The sequence below is a fragment of the Sceloporus occidentalis genome, unplaced genomic scaffold (genome assembly GCF_023333645.1).
Source record: "Sceloporus occidentalis isolate IW3139 unplaced genomic scaffold, rSceOcc1.0.p SCAF_179, whole genome shotgun sequence".
Classification (NCBI taxonomy): domain Eukaryota; kingdom Metazoa; phylum Chordata; class Lepidosauria; order Squamata; family Phrynosomatidae; genus Sceloporus; species Sceloporus occidentalis.
In genome coordinates, this window is record NW_028317159.1 from 156,646 (window position 1) to 179,945 (window position 23,300).

Genomic DNA, 23,300 nt, shown 5'->3' on the forward strand with positions numbered 1-23,300 from the left:
CTTCTCGCAGGCGCCATTTTGTAGCATTGTGAAACGGCTTTAAGAGCGGAACGGGCGAGCAGTGTCCGTGTGCTGGGCCAACATCTCAACATAAAGGTCTTTCTCCGTTTAGCTGGTGTTGATGTCGTGTGATCGCAAATTTTAGCGGTTTCATGAGTATGAGCTACTTCCGTCCACCTCCAGACGTCGAAGGTATGACGTCTTTGAAAGTGGATAATCTCACTTACCGAACTTCTCCGGAGACCCTGCGCCGAGTGTTCGAGAAATACGGGCGGGTCGGCGATGTCTACATTCCCCGAGACCGCTACACAAAAGAAAGCCGAGGCTTCGCTTTCGTTCGCTTCCACGACAAACGCGACGCTGAAGATGCGATGGACGCCATGGACGGTGCGGTGTTAGACGGGAGAGAGTTGCGTGTGCAGATGGCCCGGTACGGGCGGCCCCCAGACTCCCACCATGGGCGACGCGGTCCACCTCCACGGAGATACGGAGATTACGGTCGTCGGAGTCGAAGGTAATTTAAGTGTACGAGTCGGTTGTCGCGGGAGGTTTACCTGATGAGTTAGTGCTAATTGTTAACGGTTTGCTGAACGATAACGTTGTAATTCGGTGTGGGGGCGAATTTTCGCCATGGCCCTGTGTAAACTGGTGGCGAGAGTCAGTTCGGTTTTTTTTTTTCTGACCACGTGGGCCTTCCAAAATGGCCGCCTTCCTTATGCCGCTCATTTACATTTTGCTTTGACGAGAAACCCATGGGGATATTAAGCGGCCGATCAGCGGCTTCTGAGCAGCATGTTGGGTGTGAATACGGGTGTATTTATAGTAGCTTGTGTAATTAGGTAATTTTACTTTATTGATGTTACGTGCTGGAAAACTGTATTGCGCTGTGAGATAATGTGCAGCATGGACTAATGTTACTCTGTTTTAGCCCAAGGAGAAGACGTCGCAGCCGGTCCAGAAGCAAGAGCCGATCAAGATCTCGCAGTCGGTCACGTTACAGCCGGTCCAAATCACGCTCTCGCACCAGGTCCAGGACCCGTTCCAGCTCAAAGTCTCGTTCTGCTCGGAGGTCGAAGTCCAAGTCGTCGTCTGCGTCTAGATCACGATCTCGTTCCCGGTCCAGGTCCAGATCCAGGACCACTCCGCCCCCACCAAAACACTCAAAATCCAAATCAAGGTCCCCGAGTCCCCCAAAGTCTCCAGAAGAGGAAGGAGCAGTGTCTTCATAGGATAGAGGTAAAATCTTTTCCTAGTGCTACTTGTTGGGGGTTTGTTTTGTTTTTAGCTGAAAGTGATGTGACAAATTCAGCCTGTTGGCTTCAGTCCGTAATCTGCAGAGAGGCCATACTTGAAGTTCTAAACCACGTAAAGGATGTTACTTGTGGGGTTCTTCAAATATGGCCTTTTTAAAGCAGAGTTACTGGGGGGAAAAATGTTAAGTGGACTTTTGGTCAATGCAAAGCTATCTAGTTTTTAAATGATGGGTTCTGATGCTGTGCTGTATATTGGGGTGTCCTTTCAATGACTGTTTAAACCAATATCTGCATTTTCCCCTCAAAGCTGCGGGCTCCAGTTGCTTAAGGAGTATTGGGCTGTATTGCAGATATTAAGTGGTTTTTCCTGATCCTCCAGGGACCAGTTTCTGTGGGTGTGTATTGGAGCAGGTTTGTGTCTGATGTTAAAGATGCACTATCCTGGATCTTCTGGACTAAGTTTATTATTGTATAGATGACACAGTCCTGCAATATGGAGAGGAATGTGTAGCTTATCACAACTGCAGACGCTATTTGGCGGGTCTACATAATTCATGTCTATAGCATTCTGTTTACATTAAAACTAAAGACTTGCAAATTGTGTGAGCAGCAAATAACGTTTACCAGTCTCTATGGAAATTCACTTTTATAAAGGATAGTGTGTCTTTAATTTAACTGTTTCTTTCAGCAATGGTTCAATTCCTTCACACTCAAAGCACCACATCTAGTTCTGCCCCAATACACGTATTTGAAGGTCATTCTCTACCTTGACTCTGAAACGTGTTGTAGCAAAACATCTCCAGTATGTTTCAAGTGTAATGGACGGTAACTTACCATCTGTCGCTTAAAACACTCAGAACTTGCCTCGTTGTCTTTGACCTGAAGGCAGCAGCCGCTCGTTATAACGTTTTCCCGTTCTCATTGTCTTTTTCTTCTCACATCACCAGATTCCTCATAAAGAAACCAACACACTGGACATCACTGTGGTGATGATCGTTCAGTAATCCTTCGGCCCACGGAAAAAAAAATGGAGCAAGCAACAGCTACCGAAAAGGTGGTTATTTGTATGATTTTTTGTTGAATACATTTTTTTTTTATTGTATAATTTGAACCTTGTGGCAGACTTTACATTCTCTGTGCCATTATGTTGCTGTTAAAAATTTCTTGTAATTTAGTGATGTGAGCGACTACAGATTTCATTATTGGCTTGGATATTTTGAGGTAATTCTTTTCAGTTCATAAAGTGTTTATAAAGCGGGTGGGGAAAAGGTATGTTAGAGGCTTCGCTGAACTGTACCTGGACTGATAGCCTTACCAAGGATTGGTCAACCATTGATCTGTTCTTAAAATGTCAATTTTCTTCTATGTAATATTTTAACTGCTATCAGATCACCCAAGTCTTGTATGGGATGTTAATGTGACAATGTTGCAAGGGAGTGTTTTTATTTGACTACAACTCTAATCTCTTCTCTTGTGTATTTTTGTGCACTAGGCGCAGTTGTGTAGCAGTTGAGTTATGCTGGTTAGCTGTTAAGGTGGCGTGTTGCAGTGCAGAGTGCTTGGCTGTTTCCTGTTTTCTCCTGATTGCTCCTGTGTAACGCTGCCTTGTCGTGCAGAAAAACAAATGGCTGTCCAGTTTGTTAGAATGCCTGACAACTGCACTTCCAGTCACCCGGGCCTTGCATATAAATAATGGAGCATACAGTGAGCACATCTAGCTGATGAGAAACAACCTCTTAAACATGGTAAATGTAAGCGTTTATAATGTTAAAAGCAGGTGTCATTCCTATGTATGTACTGATCTTCTGGCTCTAACATTCTGTACTATAACCACTGTTTCTGTAGTTAATAAAATTTTCTTTACAAAATCTGTGGTCTCCTGTCTGCAAGCACCGTGTCTGATCTATCACTTATTCATGCAGCCCTTTACACTGTACTGGGGTCATTTACAAGCCAGCTAAAGATGACCTGTTCGCTAACTATTCTACTCTAAGAGCAAGTGCTCTATTAGACTGCTGATTAGCACATGGGAGTTTTTAAAGTGTCTGCCCTGGTGACATGGTGCTGTGTAAAGTATGTCTAAATTGGCTCAGCTGTTCTTGCAAAGACACATGGAGATGGCCCTTAATGTATAGGGAATTCATGTTTGCCAACTCTAGTGAATAAGCTAGGGATGCACCAAAATTCTGGCCCTGAACCAAAAATTCAGCATTCACTTGGCCAAAAATGACCCCCACACCCACCACCTTTATGAAAGAAAAACTTTTAATGAAAGTAACATGCCAAAACTGGGCAAAAAAAAAAAAATATATATATATATAAAATGATATATAGCTAATATTGGAGCCTCCCAATGCCTTGCTATTCATATTCATTCCCTTAATCCTGCATTCTTGCTCATATAACCTCTGCCACCCCTTACCTCGCAGACTTCTGCAGGGGGCCCTACTGCTTCCTTGTGTTGCTCATACTGTGCAAACTTCTCTTGTGTCCACACATCATCTATATGATATACAAAATTAAACATCCAATATTTGCCCAGGGATGTGAACGTAACCTTGGACCTCACAGGCTAGCTGTATGCCAAAAATATTCGAGAGAATGACCAAATATGCACAATATATTATATACAAAATATTCCAAAAATGTAAAATCCTATATACAACAACTTAAATAACATTGAAAACGCAACGCCGTTTACTGGCGGAAAGGATATGGGTGCAGATATAAGCTCCCTGCACAATCCATGCAGCTATTCTTTAAATACCAATAACAAGAGTTATGGTGATGGAAAACCCTTCCACGTAAAGCAAATAGCAGAAGCATTAAACATTTATCTACATCCACCAGACCAACCAGAAGGCTTGTGGTGCTGCCATAACCGCAAGGGATTCTTGGTAGGCTTGGGGAAATAAGGTGAACAACTTCCACCTTTATATCTTAAAACAGCTTAACGTCCTGAAAATGTTTATGAAAATACTCCGCTGCTGCTTTTGAGGGGGAATAAAACTGTGTCTTGCAATGCAGTGGGGGGTGAAAGGGACAGGCTTTCTGTGTAAACACACAGCGGATTCTAGTGAAATATTAAAGGCGATAACCAGATTTCATAGGCATTAAAGAGCTTTAAAATACAGATGCAAGTATTTATGAGGGTAAATAATGAGGTATAAACATGAAGCAAAACAATACATTTATCCTCTGGTAGCCTCTTCATCTAACATGATAATTAACATTTGCACGGTGTGCCTTCCAGGAAGATCAGATCCAGCAAGACCTTGTTTATCGGCATTAAACGTGTTGAGAGGAACGTGGGTACACTTTAGGTTCCATTTGTAGCGCAGAGACTCGATGGACCAGTCGGCACTGGGGAAAAATATTCACAAAATCATATGAACACGCTACAAGTTAATGGTACGCAATATCATGTGCTGCCAAAAAAAAATTCCTAAAAGGTTTTTGGTCATTTCCACGCCAGTGACTACCAGTAAAATACATTATTCACTAAAGGGAGAGTTGGCAGTAGCGTTGTGCTTTCCCCGTTACTTTACTATAAATTATGAAGGGCAAAAACTAAAAAAAACTTTTTCTCCAGCTAGGAGAGTCGAGCTGGCCCTCTATAACATAATTTAAAGGATGGGAAGACTGAAGAAATCTCACTGACGTAACTATGCATTATACTGGAGCATGAGATTGTTCCTATGGTGTGCACAAAGGCTCTGCACATATCAGCCAAAAAGGGCGTGATCGGCAAATTTCCCAAAAACCGAAAATGGCCAAAAATCCTGGGCTGGGTGGCAATTGCTGCTGCTTACCTCTGCCGTCTCTTGTGCCGCCCGGGGGAAGCAGGAACCCAGCGGAGTGACGTGAATTCACATCACATGACTCCCCGGGAGGGACAAGAGAAGTTGTTCTCACAGAGTGCAAGCAACGCAAAGGGAAGCAGTGGCCTCTGCGGATGTCTGCGAGCGGCACAGGGAAATCTGCAGTTCAGGTAAGGGGGTGGGGGAGGATGTATGAATGAGTATGCGTATGCATGATTGAGGGAATAAATGAGTATCTGTGAATGAATGAGCATCTGTGAATGAGAGGATGAATGAGCATCTGTGAATCAGTATATGAGTGAATGAATGAATGTGTGTGTGTGATAGCAGTGATGTGTAAGTGGAGGGGATGGCACAGGAAGGCTGTAAGTGATGTGCAGACTCCATCCTGCAGGGTAGCATCAATACTCGTAAACTCTTAAACGTAAACACAATAAGCTAAAGTAACCGTCAGAGTTTTCAAAAACTAATATATGTGTTTGTTTTCTATTTTATTATGATATAATGCTAGAATTGTACAGGACTAGAAGTGTAATTTCCTGCTTCCTGTGGATGTTTCTTGACAAGTGTTCTTAATATGGTTAATTATATTTTAAATTGTTAACATGTCGATTACATTAATATTCTTTAGCTAATATCATTTATATGATTACTTTTCTATAAAGATAATGGCCGGGTTCAGTCTGGCAGACCCATTCCCTTCATATCCGGCAATGGGTCGTCACGGTGTCCTGAACATGGACAATAACCCGTGTTTGCTTAGGTTAGGCCAACTTGGCCCATTCACCAGCTCTACAAACCAGGACAGGTTCAGCTTACCCACCTTTTGCATGTCTTGGAGCAGGTATCTTATAACCCCCCCCCCCAAACAAAAAGAAACAAGAAGAAAAATAACAAAAGTACCTTCTGACTTGATAGGTTGTCCAAAATTGGGCGAGTGGATTTCTTTCCATTAGAAAACGCACAGTCATCAAGATATCTTCAAAATCTAATGAAGCATTGGGATTAAAACACACCATAAAGACATTGCCTGATTGCTACAGGCTTCTTCAAAACGTACGCGCTCGATCTGTTACCTTTTGGTTCGTAAAAGACGTCAGATCCCAGAATAACATCAACAGGCGGTAGATCGAGCAGATCGGGCGATATTTCTCCCCATGTGAGTCCAACAACTGGGACTCCAATAATATTATTTTGTTCGCAGCTCCGGCGACAGTTCTCCAAACACCGGGGCATCTCGGCTGAATCTGATAAAACCACCTTAGCAGCCCCGCACTTTGCTGCCACAACACCAGGAAGACTAACGCCAGCTCCGATCTGGGACAAAATGGTACAAACGCAAACAATCAAAATATGGGAATTTAGGCTATCGCAACGGACGTGGGCAACAGCGTTTGATACAGAAAATAATCATTTACCTAAACAGGTCTTCAACATGTCTTCAAAGGTTTGCCTGCCCCCCCCCCCCAAATACATCCATTACTTTTAATGAATAGTACTTAATACACGTTAAAAACATCCACCCAATTTGGAGACAAATTTAAAAATGTGGCACCAAATCCACAAGGCCGCTGAAGCCAAACACCTCTTTTAGTTGCCGACTCCCTTGGCGAAAACCTTAGGATAAGGAAGGGTTCAAGACAAGTAAGTAAATCCTGACCCCCCAACCCCGCAAAAAAACGAAGTCAAATTTAAAGACAAACTATTACACTGATCAGACAACAGGGGACATGTCCACAAAAGCAGCATGTGACGTTCAAACTTGGGTTCAGCTGCTGACCCAGAAGAATGTAACAAATGGGGTATTCTGTAATGTTCCTTCAGATTATTTTATTTTACGGTAAACAACCTTAATATTATTATTAACCCTTATGCGTTACTATGAACATATTTCACATTCCTGTGCATTTTTTTAATATAGGATGGTTTACAAATACTTAACAGAAAGACACAAAGCAGGAGTTGAGCGCCCTGCCCGATAGATGCAATCTACTCTTATGGCATTTTCATTTAAAGATCCCAAGAAGAATGGTGGGCCCGCTTTGGAGATTACATTCTATATACCTGTATCCTTTGCTTTTCCATGAAGGTGGAAGAGGAAATAGAACTTACAACGTTTGAAAGGGGAGGATTACGACATCATTATCATACCTGGGAACTTCTTGGCTCCGGCTACCCGGAGCCTTTCCTTGCAGGATGCGGCCAGGGCTGCACACTGACGTCGGTGGGCGGTCCCGCTGACGTAGATGGGCGGTCCTGCTGACGGCAGCGGGAAACACCCCCATTTGAAGGGGAAATTGGTGGGGAGCAGGGCGTGTCAAGACCCCCGCGACCTGGAGGGTTCGGGTCTTGACCCGGAGAACCGGAGGAGCAGCGCTCACCCGGCAATCTCCGGGTCAACCCCGGAGAGTTCCCAGGTATGATCATTATTAAGAAATTAGAATTATGGTAAAAGGAAATATGACACAAAATCCCTACAGTGACTGCTGGATGAGTATAAGAAACATAAAGGTCTGCTGCCATAAAATGGCAAATCATTGTTTTATGGGAATCTCTCCATGAAGAAGGATTTGGAAGTTCAATGTGGACACAGCAGCAACGGCCTGTCTCACGATGCACCTGCCAGGGCCGGAGACACTGGGTAATAAACAGTAGAATAATTATTTTACAGCTCCTCGTATGTTCCAAGAATACTTGTGGACGCTGGGAAGTTATGGCAAAAGAAACCAGCAAGGAAATGGATAGAAGATTGGAATCATGAAGATGTTTGCTCTGTACTTTTTAACCTGCTTTAAGGCCAAAAAATGGAATAAATCTTGAAATGGCCAGATGTGAATTTTTTGGACATATACGCCTGGATTACCTCCAAAATCATCTTGCCTCTAAGAATTTGGCAGTGAAACCACACGTACTGTGCAAGCACCAAAGCACAAGGCCAAACATGCATCCCATACTGGGAATCTAGTACCTGAAAAACAAAAACAGAACAATTATTACGGGCCATAACCAATATAATGGGCAATTTTTGGTTACAATATTGGATTGCTCTGATTTCAATTCCCTGACTTCAGTATACATTATGAAGGGTTATCCCCAATGAGCTTTGGCTCCAAGAATCTGTGTTTGCCCTGTATCATGTAGAGTGAAATGTCTTCAAAATTCTCCTAACCTATTGAACTATACAGTATGCAGGGCAATCTCAGCTCTTCTTGTAATGAACTGCGAACCAAGTGACTTGAAATAAAAGACTCTCCTGCCGTAGATCAATCTCAAAGGAAGCCATCCAAATGTATGTGCTGATTGACACATCGAGTACCAGAAATCCTAACTTATTCAATACTGTTTTATATATCACAGATCCGCATAGAATGGTATAGTAATGCATCCCTGTCAATTATTTTAAGGGTCAGCCATCTATGATTTCTTTTTGAAGACAGCATTAAATGATGCACTAATTGCAACTCTCAAAAATAATATGCAAGGTTACCTTTTTTTATGTGAATTTCAATGTACCTATAAATCACTATATATATATATATATATATATATATATATATATATATATATATATATATATATATATATATATTAAAAGGCAAAAATATAGGAGCACCGATTAACCTGAAGCTCCATAAGACACAGAACGCTGGGTTATGATGTCATTTCCTGGCGCTCCTTTAGCAAGGACGGCAGAGCCAGGAGGGGCAGCACGGGGCACGGACCTGGGTCAGGCCTTGATAATATCTGAGCTTATCTTTAAAATGAAATCCACCCTTATTTTGTTCGTACTGCTGGTTAATTTGCTATTCTATCCCTAGTGGTACAACTCCTTTCCGGCAATGTCATGGTTAAAGCTGCGCCTGCCGATCTGCACGTAGACCATGGCACGGCCGGTGTGATGAGGCACCTCAGGGATGGACACTCGAAGTTCTCCTTTCTCTTCTTCCAGACCCTGCTCCTCTTCCTCTCGGAATATATATTCTCGGACCACAACCCGTTGGTTATCGTTTTGTCTCATTATTAACGGGTAGAAAGACATTGTATCCCGTTATCTAAACACGTGGGATACCGCGAAGTCGCATTCTAATTACGTAAAAGGGGAGGGTGGCATGACCGACGCCATGTTGCTAGAGGCACACTAACTTGTTACGCATCAGTAGTAAATAATTGGGAAAAAAATTGCAAACTCAATATTGGGTGCGATACATTAGACGGAGAATACAACTTCTGGCTTATAAATACAGCAGTGAAAATGCCTTCTAGTATAAATATAAAAAAAACACTTGACCTTGTTTAGTATGTCAGTCCTTCAGCGCGTATAATATTCTGCCCTTCCTAAGATGGACGCCCGGTCGCTCCACAGCGGACATCTTTGAGCTTCCTGGGTTCATTCCACCAATAGAGAGCGGCGGGGAGGAGTTACCGTGAAGCTTCTGGAGAGGAGCGGTGTGCTCGGTTACCGGAACTAAGAAGTGACCGGAACGGAGAAATTCAGGGATGAACCACAAGAGTAAGAAAAGAATCAAGGAGGCGAAGCGCTCTGCTAGGCCTGAGCTTAAGGACTCCCAAGACTGGTGCCGGCACAACTACGCAGAGGTTTACCGCCTGAGCCCAAGCAGCGTACGGGTGAGACGCATGCCTATGTGCGGGGGGCTACTACATCACTTCTCGGCACGGGGTTATAGCATGGAAGAGGAGGAGGGAGATAAAAGAAGATGGATGCTGGCTTCCTGTCCGGGTACCACAGTTTGGGATGGAGTGCAGGCTGACACCAGAGGAGGCGAAATCCCACAGTATATATATATATATATATATATGTGTGTGTGTGTGTGTGAGGGAGGCTGTAATAAGTCTCCATTGACAAGACAGGGATGGCATGTTCCATTAGGATTTACTAGCCATGCAGAGGGTTTTGGAAGCCAGCTTTTGTTTTTTCTCTTTCTTTGTTAGAGGCCTATAGTTTATATCCTGAACTAAACCGTTTAATTCGAGTGATTGGGGAACTGGTGGGATCGGGGCCACCTGGCGCTGGGGGCTGCACTGGCCATGGGCAGAAAGATGGCTAGGAAATGGTTTAAAACGAAAGTAAAGTTTTGATAGCGTGAATATTAGAATGGTGAGAATGTCAGCAAAAAAAGTACCACCAGTTGGAAACATAATTTTTTTCCCCAAATAAATCCAGAAACACTTAACGCATGTATATAAGTGCATCAAATAAGCATTTCCCCCCCCAATTCATTATAGTAAGTCCATTTAATGGTAATAATAGGAAAACGTATACACTTTGCCTGAAAGCTTAATTTTGGTTTCTGGGGACTCTTACAATAGTAAGTTAACACCTTGATGAGGATATAGAGCATTAAAGGTGAAAAGTGACCCAAGCATTGATGCGACACCATTTAAAGATGCTTGGGATCCTGGTAGAAGAGAGTTATGGATGGCAGAAGGATCTCAACAGACACTCTCTACAAAAAAGATCCTCGCCATGTTTATTGATTCCATAGAAAGTATTGATCCAAAGTTAAACTTTTAAGGGTTTGCTTACATGGTCCGTACGTTTCTTCTCTTTACAGGATAATGTTGAGCGCGTGGATGCTGCCCAGCTCACGCTGGAGGAATTCATTGAGCGATACGAGAAGCCATATAAACCGGTAGTGATCCTAAATGCCCAAGCTGGCTGGCCAGCCCATGAAAAATGGACGCTGGAAAGGCTTAAACGCAAGTACCGCAACCAGAAGTTTAAATGCGGGGAGGACAATGATGGTTACTCTGTTAAAATGAAGATGAAATATTACATAGACTACATGGAGGGAACGGGAGATGACAGTCCTTTGTACATATTTGACAGCAGCTATGGAGAGCATCCAAAGAGGAAAAAGCTGCTGGACGATTATGTGGTGCCAAAGTATTTTCGGGATGATCTCTTCCAGTATGCGGGTGAGAAACGACGTCCTCCATACAGGTACGGTTCTGTTTTCATTACACACATATATATATATATCATAGCTTGTTACAAAATAACACATATTTACCAAGCTAAAAGCTGTGGTGGTGACAGTTTACCTAAAAGTTGTCAAAAGTAGTATTTGCTGTGGTCCCTTGGAACTACACTTTTGCCTCCCTTTGTTTATTCCAATATAAATGGCGCTTGCTGCAGCCTTCAGAAAGGATTATCCCTATATACCGTACTGTATAGTAGTATTTTTATATATGCATATTGCACTGGATTAACAAAATGCAATAGCTAAGCTTCGTGTATGTTTCTTTTTTTTTTTAGGTGGTTTGTGATGGGTCCTCAGCGCTCAGGAACTGGAATTCACATTGACCCGCTAGGCACCAGCGCCTGGAACTCCTTAGTTCATGGGCACAAGCGTTGGTGCCTCTTTCCTACCAACACACCCCGTGAATTGATCAAAGTGACACGGGAGGAGGGGGGCAACCAACAGGATGAGGCCATCACCTGGTTTAATGTCATCTATCCACGCACGCTGCTTCCAACCTGGCCGGCTGAATTCAAACCTCTGGAGATTTTACAGAAGCCGGGAGAGACCGTGTTTGTGCCAGGTAAATGGGCATCTCCACTAGAATCTGTGTTTTTTAATTTTTTTTGCTTTACATTGAACCCCATGTTTAATTGCCCAGCTTTCCTGGGGGCAGCAGCATGAACCTCTTCTTTTTAATGATATAGGTTCCAAGGGGAGGTGCGGCACATGTGCCCCCATTTCCCCAGCCCGCTGTTGGTTCAGAGAAAGAAAGGTGAGTGGTTGGGTGGAATCCCTGGGATGTCATTCAAATATTTCTTATCTTTAACCCTGCGTTGTCAGTGGCCAGCCAGATACTCCCAAGTGCATATTTTATGGTGAGAAGAAATATTCCATCTGTTTGGTGAACAAACGCCACACAGGAAACAGACTCAAAGTATGTGAAAGTCATGCAGTGAGAGCAGCGAAAACACACACACCTGCATGTTAAAACTCACAAGCTCAAACCCATCACCCGCTTGGATTTCTGACATTTTTGCTTCCAGACTTTGTCCACTTTGTTTGCAATATGTACATTTGTGTTGTTCGCGATGGTTCCTCCAATCTCTGGATAGGATGATCCAAGGAACGCGCGAGTCCGGGATTTATTCATTGCTCTTAAAGTGACTAAGACTCTCTGTCTTCAGGTGGCTGGTGGCATGTTGTTCTGAACCTGGACACTGCTATTGCCGTTACCCAAAATTTTGCCAGCTGTACCAACTTTCCTGTGGTTTGGCACAAGACTGTAAGAGGCAGACCAAAACTTTCAAGAAAATGGTACAGGTGAGATGGGAGTTTTAATGAGACGGTTGCATGTATCGAATACACCCCCGTTCCATGCAGCAGAATGATTGATGTTGAATTATAGCGGTCAAATGTTTAATTTTATCTTTCTTTAATGCGTAATTTGCATACAGTGCATGTGTTGATGCCGCATTAACCTCCTCCCCCCGATCTAACCTCTTTTCTGTAGTAGTTTGGCTGGTTACCAGTTTTTCTTGTGGTCTAATATAAGAGCCCCCAAGAACTACAGGGATCAAGCTTGCAGAGAACACACCTTTTTGGTCTTGTCCCCAAAATAGTATTTTTATTTGAATCCATTAGGACAGTACAAAGTTGAGATGTAAGCAGTAAGATGCTTTTTCATTTTTAAATGGCAATAAGGTGCTTGTTCTTTCAAGTAACATCCACATCATGAAGATTTCGCTTACACAGCATCCTCAAATATCGATCGCTTTTTGTTCCGAAGTAATTTATTTAAATATTTGGAGTTGTCATTGAACCCATACTTTACCATTTATAAAGAAGTGTCAGAACCTGCCGTGGATTGGGGGAAATGACGTAATGTTCTTTCTTGTGCCTGCTCGCTCCCTTAGAATCCTGAAGCAGGAGCTCCCGGATCTCGCAGCACTGGCGGATTCTGTGGATCTACAGGAATCCACTGGCATCGCCTCAGACTCGTCCAGTGATTCTTCCAGCTCCTCATCCTCCAGTTCTTCAGAGTCTGGTTCTGAGGTAAGGTCTGAAAAACTAAAACCAGAACAAAAAGGAGACATGGGTGAAAAACGTACTTCTCTCCCTGCAGCAGATTGTGAAGTTGAGTGGTAATCCCGCCTGACACGCAGAGATAATAGGTGATGCCATCACTGTAAGGCGATGCCCATTTCAGCTGTGAGTCTGATTTAGTCTGATGGATCAGTGGTGCGTCCAAATCCTATTGCTGGCTCGGTGACACCAAGCAGAAGTCACCTGATTAACCGCTTCCAAAACATCTCTCAAAACTCCTAAATAAGTTTCTTAACAGCTGTTTTTGTACAAATATGCAAGTAGGACCAGAATTTAATACAATGCTGCAAAGTGTGATCTTTCAACGGACCATAACCTCTGTAGAGGTCAAAAAATGCCAGGCAGAAATCAAGCTGCAGATGCAAAAAGAATATAGTGAGTGTAACCATAAAACAAAGACAGTTACAACCCTGCGAGGACTTGAAGTCTGCAGCTGTCCTTACAATCTTTTGTTTTAATATATAAAAATGGTGATATTTTGTCATCTAAAAGTGTCCCACAGGTGAGTAGTAACTGTCTGACTTCATACTTCACCTCCTAGTATAATAGTATAGTTCAGCAATAACCTTCAAAGGTTTCCTTTCCCCTGTCCTACTTCAAGAGCCATTAGAGAGGTACAAAAAGGGACATTGTGGGTATTTTAATTTGTATGTGACTGTTTGGTTTTTTGGGTTTGTTTTTTTTTATTACAATATCAACTCTCGATTCTCTGTACAGGATGACTCAAGCTCTGGAACAGAAGCAATATCGCACCGCAAAAAGAAGAGGAGAACGTGTGGTGGGATGGGGAACGGGGACACGTCCACCCAGGATGACTGCGTCAGCAAAGAACGTAGCTCCTCCAGGTGACACGGCCCCACCAGAGCCGGGGATAGAATTGTCACAACGCCTATTCCCTCAAATGCAAAAGGGGGCCGAGTCTTGATAACCCCTTCAGCCCTCTGCTGCCGCGTACCTGCTGAACAATTTCAATGCCAATGTATTGTACAATAATTTGCACATGCAGAGACTTAAAAGGTATATATTTTTAGTTCGGCATGTGGTTTGTTTTTATTTTCTCTTTCACCTGTGGAAGCTCCTCTGGCTTCAGATTGATTTGAATGCTTATGAATGTTGGTCAAAATTAGAAACTCGACAGCCACCTAAAAATGAAGGCAAATATCGGATGCTATGTGCAGGTAGTCACTTAGGGTCCTTGATCCTTACCCTCTGATGTTAAGAATAGAACTGGAAAATCCCTGCAAAATTGTAAATGACATCCTGATTACCTAATTTTTGTAGAACAGATTTCAGATGATTGATGACCTTCACGCCCAGTGTCTTGATGCGTTACATTTTTTTCTTGGTATAAACCTCAGTTTACCGACCTGGCAGCTTCTTGTATTTCAGTAAAAACTGTGCATTATGACATAGGACACCGGTTCTGCGACCAATGGCATTAAGTACAAACTGTATTAGCCATACAGAGGCGTCCTTTAGCTTTTTATTCTTTATCACCAGAACCGTTATTCTATCAAATCATTTAGAGTATTTTATAGTAACGTCTCTTGCAGTGCAGTGTTTACCATATAACTAATACAACCTGTATAAGCGAGCAACCAATCCTGCATTAAAATAAAACACGTGGTCCGTGCCCCAGTAATGGTGCCCATGTGCCTGACCAACATATCCCCTTTTGTAAATCTTGGGAGGGCATATGTTGCATTGATATACCTGACATAAAGGGGGGGGGGGACTTTAACAACCCATCAGGTTCCATAAACCTAAACATTTCATTGGATAACCGGCATACGTCTGCAACCCTTATGATGCGTAGTAAACCATGCTTCATTATTGCATGATTGCAGGTCCTGAGGGAGGACGTGATGTAAATTATGCTCGCCCGGGTGTCAGTAGGCAGCTATGGCCATCACTGGCTTGCACAGACATATTCCAGAGGCCATGCACTCTGCTTGATTCCTTCCTTGAATGAAACAGTTTGCTTTCCAGACACTGATGTGTAATAATGCAATATTCTAGCGTTCAAACACATTATTATTGCCAGTCCAGGAATTACTGTAGCATGGGTACCAGCAAAGCCGTATGTGCTACACCCGTGCTTTTCTCGCACAACATGCATCTACGTCTACCCCAGCTTTGTGCTCCTGGACTGGCGGTGATACATTACTGTGCCTATTAGCTGTGTGCTATGTATTATCCATGTAGCGCTAATTTACATTACATAGCAGATCTTTGCCGGTTAGCTTATTTCTCACAGGTCTTTTAAATGTTTGTTGTTTTGTTTTTTTTTAATACGTGAAGGAAACATCATTGGGTCGACTGTTTTGCTTAAATCCAGATGGTTGACGTAATTCACGTTTTTTTATGCTATGTTTATAAATACACAAAAACAATGAATACAATGTTACAGCTAAACTGCTACGTAATGTCGTAATACAGTGTGTTTTCCCCCAAATTGTTTTACCAGCATCTACATAACGGTATCCTAATGATCTTTGCCTACTGGCACTGTTGGAGTAGAGTTGTCTTTTTTTTTTTTTAATCCTAAGAAACTAAATGCAGTCCGACTCTTGCACTTATTATAATGTGACGGCTCACCGATACCCACTGCCCCACAATGAATTAATAATAAATATATAGTTAGGAGCTCTACGTCAGACCGTTAACAATTTAGCGTAGGTGCTCATGCTCTATGAATGCATTTTTGTGATGTCATTAAGAATCTGAACTGTTCAGACGCTATCTTTCCATGAACCACATTTACAAATTAATACGCTCCTTTACCAAATTAGCAAAAACAATGCTTTTGTGATAAAGTGTTTATTTAAAATGTGCTTTCCGCCATTTGTTTTAATTGTATTTCTTAATATATTTTTTCTAACAAAAATAAATTGATTGATCCAGAGTTGAATTTTTTATTATCGTGAAGCAACTTTGTAGGCTGTATGTGTATCCATTTAAGCACGCAAGGATTCTCGTGAAGAAGCATAGAAGTGTATAATACAAACGTGATAGTTCCTATAAAAAATATAACAGGAGCACCGCTTAAGGGACCAGTATATTCCTTGCCGTCCCTGCCAGCAGGCACAATTTCTATGCTATCGTGGGAATTCACAGGCAAGACAAAACTCTATATAGTTCTCGGTGCTCTATATTTTCTTTCTGTAGTTCGGCCGAAGGAAGACCGTTGATAGCATGTGCTGCCATGTTGATAGGGGGATTTTGTCCCAAGGCTGCCACCATTTTCAGTTCCATAAATGGCAATGAGAATAACATGCGGTCTGGTATTTAGGTTGAATTTCTTCCAACAATGGCTGCTTTCTGTATTCCTGTTTATGCAGCCAAGCGCTGACAGAACTGGATTGTGCATTGAGCTCAGTTGGAAAGTCTGAGCCAGATGCAATGTATGGGCCCCTATCCCATAGGCAGGGGCAAGAGTTTAAATTGCCATAAACAAGCTCCACTTGTTGTTGGTCCCCATGGGCCCTCAGTATATGTATAGTGACACGTGTCTTGGCTTATGTACCAGGTCCATGAGCTGCTACTCTGTCTTGGCCATAAGCCTTTTATGCCTAGTCTCCTCTACCCTGAACCATTATTCCCTTACTTATTTAGCTCCCTCTATGATGAATCTTAAAAGCCAATTAGTACAGTGTCAACGGTACTTTTGTAATAAAGTGTTAGTTTTTATGGTATTTAACACAAGATTTCAAGACTGAGGTCTGTTCTTCAAAGATAATTAAGCAAACAAATCTGAAACATGGCAAGTATATCAAGACTTAGTTATTTCTTTTAAGGGTGGTGGCCTTTAAACAGGATAATGTAAATTAAAGTGAGCTTCCAATCTAATAGGAGGTTAAAGAGGAATGAGGCAGAATCTGAGGGACTGCTGGTGGTGTAAGTAACCTAGCGGCCTCAAACATGGAAGAATTTATGGCTTCTAGAATGCAGGGGATGGTTGTTAAGGGGGACATATTACATGTTTCTTGGGTGTTTTTGAATTTTGAAAGTTATAGGAAGTCTGATGCGGGGGAGGGGCAATGGGGCAATTGTCCCCTCCAAAATTCAGGGCAATATTTTAGTGTCAGTGTCTGGATTTATTAGTGTATGTGTCTGATTGTTACAGTGAGTCGTTGTGTTTGAGTATGTGTGAATGTCTTGGTGTGTGAGTGTCTGGATTTATTAGTGTATGTGTCTGATTGTTACAGTGAGTGGTTGTGTTTGAAGATGTGTGAATGTCTTGCTGTTGGTGGGGGTTGGTGTAAGTGTTTGGATTTGTTAATGTGTGTGTCTGGTTGTGTTACAGTGAGTGTGAGTGGCTGTGTTTGAGTATGTGTGTCCTGTGTGTGTTTGGTGTGAGTGTCTGGATTTGTTAGTGTGTGTGTCTGGTTGTGCTTCAGTATGTGTGGATGTTTGGATTTGTTAGTGTATGGTTGTGTTGCAGTAAGTGTGAGTGGCGGTGTTTGAGTATGTTTGAGTGTCTCGGTGTCTGTGTGTGTGTTGGTGTGAGTGCCTGGATTTGTTAGTGTGTGTATCTGGTTGTGCGTGAGTATGTGTGAATGTCTTGGTGTCTGTGTCGGGTTATGTTAGTGTGAGTGCCCCTCCCGAGACCAGGCTCCGGATCTATCACTAGTCTGATAAGAAGGGGTTAGGGAATTCCAAGGAATGGGTACAGCGTCACTTTACAGGGGAACCACAAAATAATACAATTAACTGATCACAAGGACCCAGAACTGTGTTATTTATTACTGCGCAATTATAATTATTGTGCCGCGTCCAAGGATTGCGTAATAACACGCATGCAACTCCCGGCACTGCATCAGACTCGCCTCCCCTGGGGTGACCGGAAATTCTGTGTAAACGGGAGATGGTTATTATAGAATGGATGTGCTGTAAGATCGCTGACGGATAGATTGGATGATGTGCTTAGTTGTGAATTGTATAAGAAAGCATTGCAACTAAAAAACACATTTATGCAAATAAAATTGTGACAATATAACAAAAGAACGACATGAATGATATTCTCCCAGAACAAATCTGCGATATATTCGATGATTAAAAGCCTGGGACATTCCACAAAGCCACTTGCTTCTCATCAAATCCCCCCCGTTAATCATCCGCAGCACGTGGGACAATAGATTAAGAGAAGTGGCTGGAGCTCTTACTGCAAATAGCTGCTCGTTTCTAAATAAACAGCTGGGCCGTAAGATTAAATCCTGGGCTCCTCCTCGAAGTAGCCCGTAGGTGCTGGAGCTGGAACGATGCTGTTTTCCTCCAAACAAACAAAATGAATTTCGCACCCTCCCCGGTTATGGGCAGGCGCCCGGTGACGCCCTGTCTACTCCCGCTAGAACGCAACGCTGAAATGAACATAAACACAATGTGACAGCCGATAAAAAAAACAAACGTTAACTCTCTGCTCGCTTTCCAAAGTTTATACCTTTAGAGTTGTACCGCGTTAGCCTTGGAAATAAAAATAACTAGTTTAGTAAAGATGATAGTATTATATATTTCTGAAACAGTCTGACACTTTTTTATAGCCGATAAAAGTGTCATTTTTACCAAATGTGTTCTTCCGGTTGCTTTTTGTGATTATAAATGTGCAACGCTTGCAGGGTTAGACTGTCGGCCCTGGCACTTTAAGGTCTGATGACATAAGTGCAGCTGACGTCTGGATATGTGCAGTTGCGTGCTCCGCTTTTATGCCCGTGTAGCATGTATGTAGCCGGGCACATCCAGCCACTGGCTGCAGCACCGGATCTGGAACGTATTGGGGGAGTGTGTGGCTCTGTTGGCCATTGGCCCACACGGGGCATTTCCCCAATGCGTCCGATGGCCAGTCGGGGGCCTAGACCCTTCATTCCTAGTATTGCTACTGGATGATAAGCATTCGTTTTGAAGAATCAGGGGCAGGCAGCAACATGCTTTGTGGCAGGCCTATCAATAAATCATGCCCCTAGGCATTAATCCCTTTAAAAGGCCTTATTGTAGACACCAGTACCCCTGTAGGGCTTTGCCCACCCCTGAACATACTTCCAAAGTACCTCAAAGTTAAAAAAACATTGATTGATAGACTGTATCCTAATAAAAATCACCAGCAGCAGACTTTATATTATATATACTATATGTATCTTTATGTAATATTGCACGATAACATTTTACTGGGGTATTCTGGCTTTTTAAGTACTATATTTGGTTTCCATTTCTATTTTGCCGGGAGTTGCATGCGTGTTATTACGCAATCCTTGCACGAGGCACAATAATTATAATTGCGCAGTAATAAATAACACAGTTCTGGGTCCTTGTGATCTAAATCCAGGACAACAAACTCCTGCGTACGATGACTACAGACACACCTTGTTTTCATGGTAAAGTGTTCAGTAATACACAGTGTTAATGGCTTCGTTAACTTGGGAATCGTGAAATTCTTCAGGACCCCCAGTTCTACTATTATTATCGTTCATTATATAGCGGCAACAATTTACGCAGCGCTTCTTTCAATACATACGTTCAAAACTAGAACAGACAGGCTTAAGACAAACCGATACATGAGATAAAGAGGGCCCTGCTCGCAAGCTTACCCTTCTAGTACCCAGGATCATGATGTGGCGCTGCGGGGGTTAACCGGGTTTCATGGACTTTTTGTGTGACTATCTTGTAAAATGTGATTAGGGTTAATATAGAAACGAGCTAACTAAATACGTATCAGCTGGGATGAGAGGAAACGGTTTTAAATGAGGTTTAAAGGACGCAGTGGGTGAGCCCACCAGTTATTGTGGTCGCTGACACTGTGTGAGTTATCCTGAGCAGGGTGGAGAGCTGTGCCGGGGAGAGGGAATCTGGAGCGAGAGGCAGGGCTAGGTCTATGACAGCTGTGTTATGGAAGGGTAGCTGGGAGGAGGAAAAGGATCATTTCCCTTAGCAGCTCCATCATTCTCCCATCTGCTCAGCTCCTGCCAGGACTGAGAACAAAAGCCTTCTCATCGCAAGTCAGTATGGAATACGAAGATGACTACTCCTTGGCCGTACCGCTGATTTTTACTGTGTTAGCTGTCATAGTAGCCGCAGTCCTCATCAAACTACGATCTGGAGGGGAAAAGCAGCAAGCGGAGGCACCCCAAGAAGAGGAGAAGTCTAAAGTGACTGAGCACATAGAAGAAGAGGAGATACAAAAGGAGGAAAAGGGAGATGATCATGAAAGGGGGGTGAGACCACAAACAGAGGGAATCCCAGTGGAAGAAGTTGGGGCAAGTGAGGAGCTTCCTCAAGAAAGCATAAAAGATAACGAGACAGACGAACAATGTATTGTCCAGGAGAGGAGGGCATCCAACCATTCCAGCCAAGAAGAAGAGGACAGTAAGGTAAGATGTTTATACAAGGCATGGAGGTGATGTCTCCTCCAGGGTGTCTCTAAATTAAGCCACAGTATTTTCATATTCCTTACATTGCAACTTAATCACCTTGACTCAAGAGCTTACACTTCACACAGGCCTCCAACGTCAAGGGTCACCTTACCTCGACATTTATCTCAGCATCGTAAGAAGTAAATGTAAATGCTTTTGGAATGTGGCTTATATGACGTCCAATAATAAATATGAATACTTTACAAAGTTTTCTATGTTACGTAGCAGAACACCTTCAAAAGTTTTGTTAAGTAAAATGGCTGCAGGCGAGATCCTGGTGCCAGCGTGTAACTGGCATCCAGCCTGTGAATAGTTAGTGTGCATTGTTCAAAGGAAGAATGATGTCACGCCAGTGAGTTCATAGCACTCCGAGCAGACACTACTACACTATACTCTCAATATGTTTTAAGTATGCGGGTGATGTTCACTTGAAAGAGGATGAGCGATTGTATTAACACTATATTAACTACTATAATAATTATAATAATAATATAATTAATATACCATCTTATTCTACTCTACAGTGATTAACCATTGGGTACAATGCAGAATATATCATTTTCACTTTACCTTTAAATACTGTTTTATCACTAATATAAGCTGTTTTAGTTTTATGTCTGCCTAGGGAAATGTCTGTATATCTGTCTCTAGTTCTTACCCCTATATGTATCTGTCTCCCCTCTGAAGGCATGTATACCACTGTTAGGATTGTGCCACATTTCGGCAGTCTCTGTATATCTGTATGTCTCCCGTATAGGTGTCTGTGCATACGTCTGTGTGTATACAGATCACATTGTATACATAAACCTGTTTAATTGTATCGTGAGCATGTAAATGCTACTGCTCAACGTTTTAGTTTGTTGGCCTGCGAGTCCGTCTGTCCGTCCTTGTTTGTTTTGGTTTCTGCCCTCTGGCTCTGGAATTTGAATGGAATATCCAGAAGCTGCCTAATTTCCTCCCCACATTCCAGGCTCGTAACTCTTCCCTGCCAGCTCAGACTTATAAAAGAGAAATGTGCTCAATGTGGAGTGGCCACCAAAAGCACGTCCCTTCCGACTGATCTGTAATCAGCATTATGCGGCTAATAACCAATAGCTACCATGTCAAATTAACGTTGTAGACCTCAAACTTTTCACAGTTCTATCAAATTACTTCTAACCAAGGGGGGGCTGGGAACATTTAGGCCACCAAATGGCCAAGTACCAGAGTAGCCCAAAGCAGACCAAGAGTAGGAGTAACCTGCATATATCATGGGTTTAATGGGACATTTCATTGGGATGGCTTAATGTTGCTCGCTTTTCCAGATGTATACATTTTTAGAGGTTATATACCTACATAAGGGTCTTTACAGATTAAAATATGCTCCATATATTTATTATAATTGCATTTTTTTGTGAAACATACCTTGGCAGATCCATCATTTCATTCTTTACTCTTAAAGGTTTAATCACATAAAAAAAACTTTTTTCAAAAACAACCTATAAGGGCCTGTTTTTGTGTCATATGACCATTAAGTGTTCCCAACAAATACAACAAGTGGGGCAAAATATTATATATTATTGTACTAGGCATATAGAGTTAGCAATAACTCATTTCACAGCACTGTTCATAGAGGGGTTAATACAAGATTTTGCCTTGTGAATTATTGCAGATGAGGGGTTAATGCATCTCATTCCACAGTGAGTCACTCCAGCTGAGATCCTGAGATCCAGCCTTACAAGGCAAAGGTTCAGATCCTGACTCACTCTGTGTGCCTTCTCCAGGATTATAAAACTTTTTTTGATGTTGCACCCAAAGCCGAGACTAGTTCCCCATCATATTGCTATGTTCCTCTTTCCCAGTTCCTTTTTTTTTCCTCTTCCCTTTGCCACACTTCATCCTTTCCATCATTTCATTGTCCCAGAATCTGCCCCCTCTCGCCATTCGTGTCATTTCTAGTCTTGTGTTTCTGATCACTAATGACACTGATTGTGCAAATTCTAGATTTTGTGTTGCCAGGACTATAATTCTTTAATTAGAGTTTGTTGTCAGGTATGCAGTGGGATTATCTGTATATTGTGCAGTGGCGAGGGTAATTGGGGCCTGTCAGAGCAAATAAGAAGATTATAGTCTGTAAAAGATTAAACCATCTAATCTTAGACAAGATCATCTAATACTTTCTGTAAGAATAGAATAACTATTGGCTGACACTCTGATGTTAACATTGCCACTCAGCCATCACACACACTTTAACCTATATGATAGTTGAGTGGTCTGTTAAAGTTTTTGTTTGGTCCCCCCATACGTAATCCCCTCTTTTCACTCTTGACTACTAGTTACATCAGGATGGCTCCTAATTCTACAATAATATTTCCAGCCCCTGTTTTTTGTAACTAAATGACATGCAGCTCAGAGAAGTATTTTTTTTATTGTGTATGTCTAGATGGAACTAGCATATAGTGTGCACCTTTTATTGATAGAATAAACATTGTTTGACTCATAACAAAGCCAACCCACGTTAAAATGTCTACAAGGCAAGAAACAGGGGACCATCCAAGGCCCCGAGAAACAAAAAGGCATGGCCCCCCCTGTGGTGATGCCCCTCCCTTACCCACACCCAATCATGACCACACCTCTTCTTGGTTAAGCCCTCCCTTGTGGTTACACCCCCTCAGATCTATTTTTTTAGATTTTTGTAGAAATAAAAGAAAAAATTACTTTTGGTGTAAACCAATTCCAATATAAATATAATTAATA

The 23,300-nt window shown here is 42.3% G+C and overlaps 3 protein-coding genes across 3 annotated transcripts; 2 read left to right on the forward strand and 1 right to left on the reverse strand.

The window, feature by feature from the left end:
- The first annotated feature begins 158 nt into the window (after positions 1-158).
- Positions 159-1,229, forward strand: LOC149278807 (serine/arginine-rich splicing factor 2-like). The gene is made up of 2 exons (XM_089501698.1): positions 159-514; positions 929-1,229. Exons 1-2 carry the CDS (start codon positions 159-161, stop codon positions 1,227-1,229), a joined length of 657 nt encoding a protein of 218 aa, XP_089357824.1.
- A 3,215-nt stretch (positions 1,230-4,444) lies between these two features.
- LOC149278808 (histone-arginine methyltransferase METTL23-like) lies at positions 4,445-9,056 on the reverse strand. Its single transcript, XM_089501701.1, has 5 exons — positions 8,982-9,056; positions 7,938-8,042; positions 6,151-6,391; positions 5,978-6,062; positions 4,445-4,616 (listed from the first exon to the last, which is right to left on the reverse strand). Exons 2-5 carry the CDS (start codon positions 8,019-8,021, stop codon positions 4,445-4,447), a joined length of 582 nt encoding a protein of 193 aa, XP_089357827.1. The 5' UTR covers positions 8,022-8,042; positions 8,982-9,056.
- A 515-nt stretch (positions 9,057-9,571) lies between these two features.
- LOC149278809 (bifunctional arginine demethylase and lysyl-hydroxylase JMJD6-B) lies at positions 9,572-14,010 on the forward strand. The gene is made up of 6 exons (XM_089501697.1): positions 9,572-9,700; positions 10,648-11,036; positions 11,352-11,638; positions 12,243-12,378; positions 12,972-13,110; positions 13,879-14,010. Exons 1-6 carry the CDS (start codon positions 9,572-9,574, stop codon positions 14,008-14,010), a joined length of 1,212 nt encoding a protein of 403 aa, XP_089357823.1.
- Positions 14,011-23,300: the final 9,290 nt, after the last annotated feature.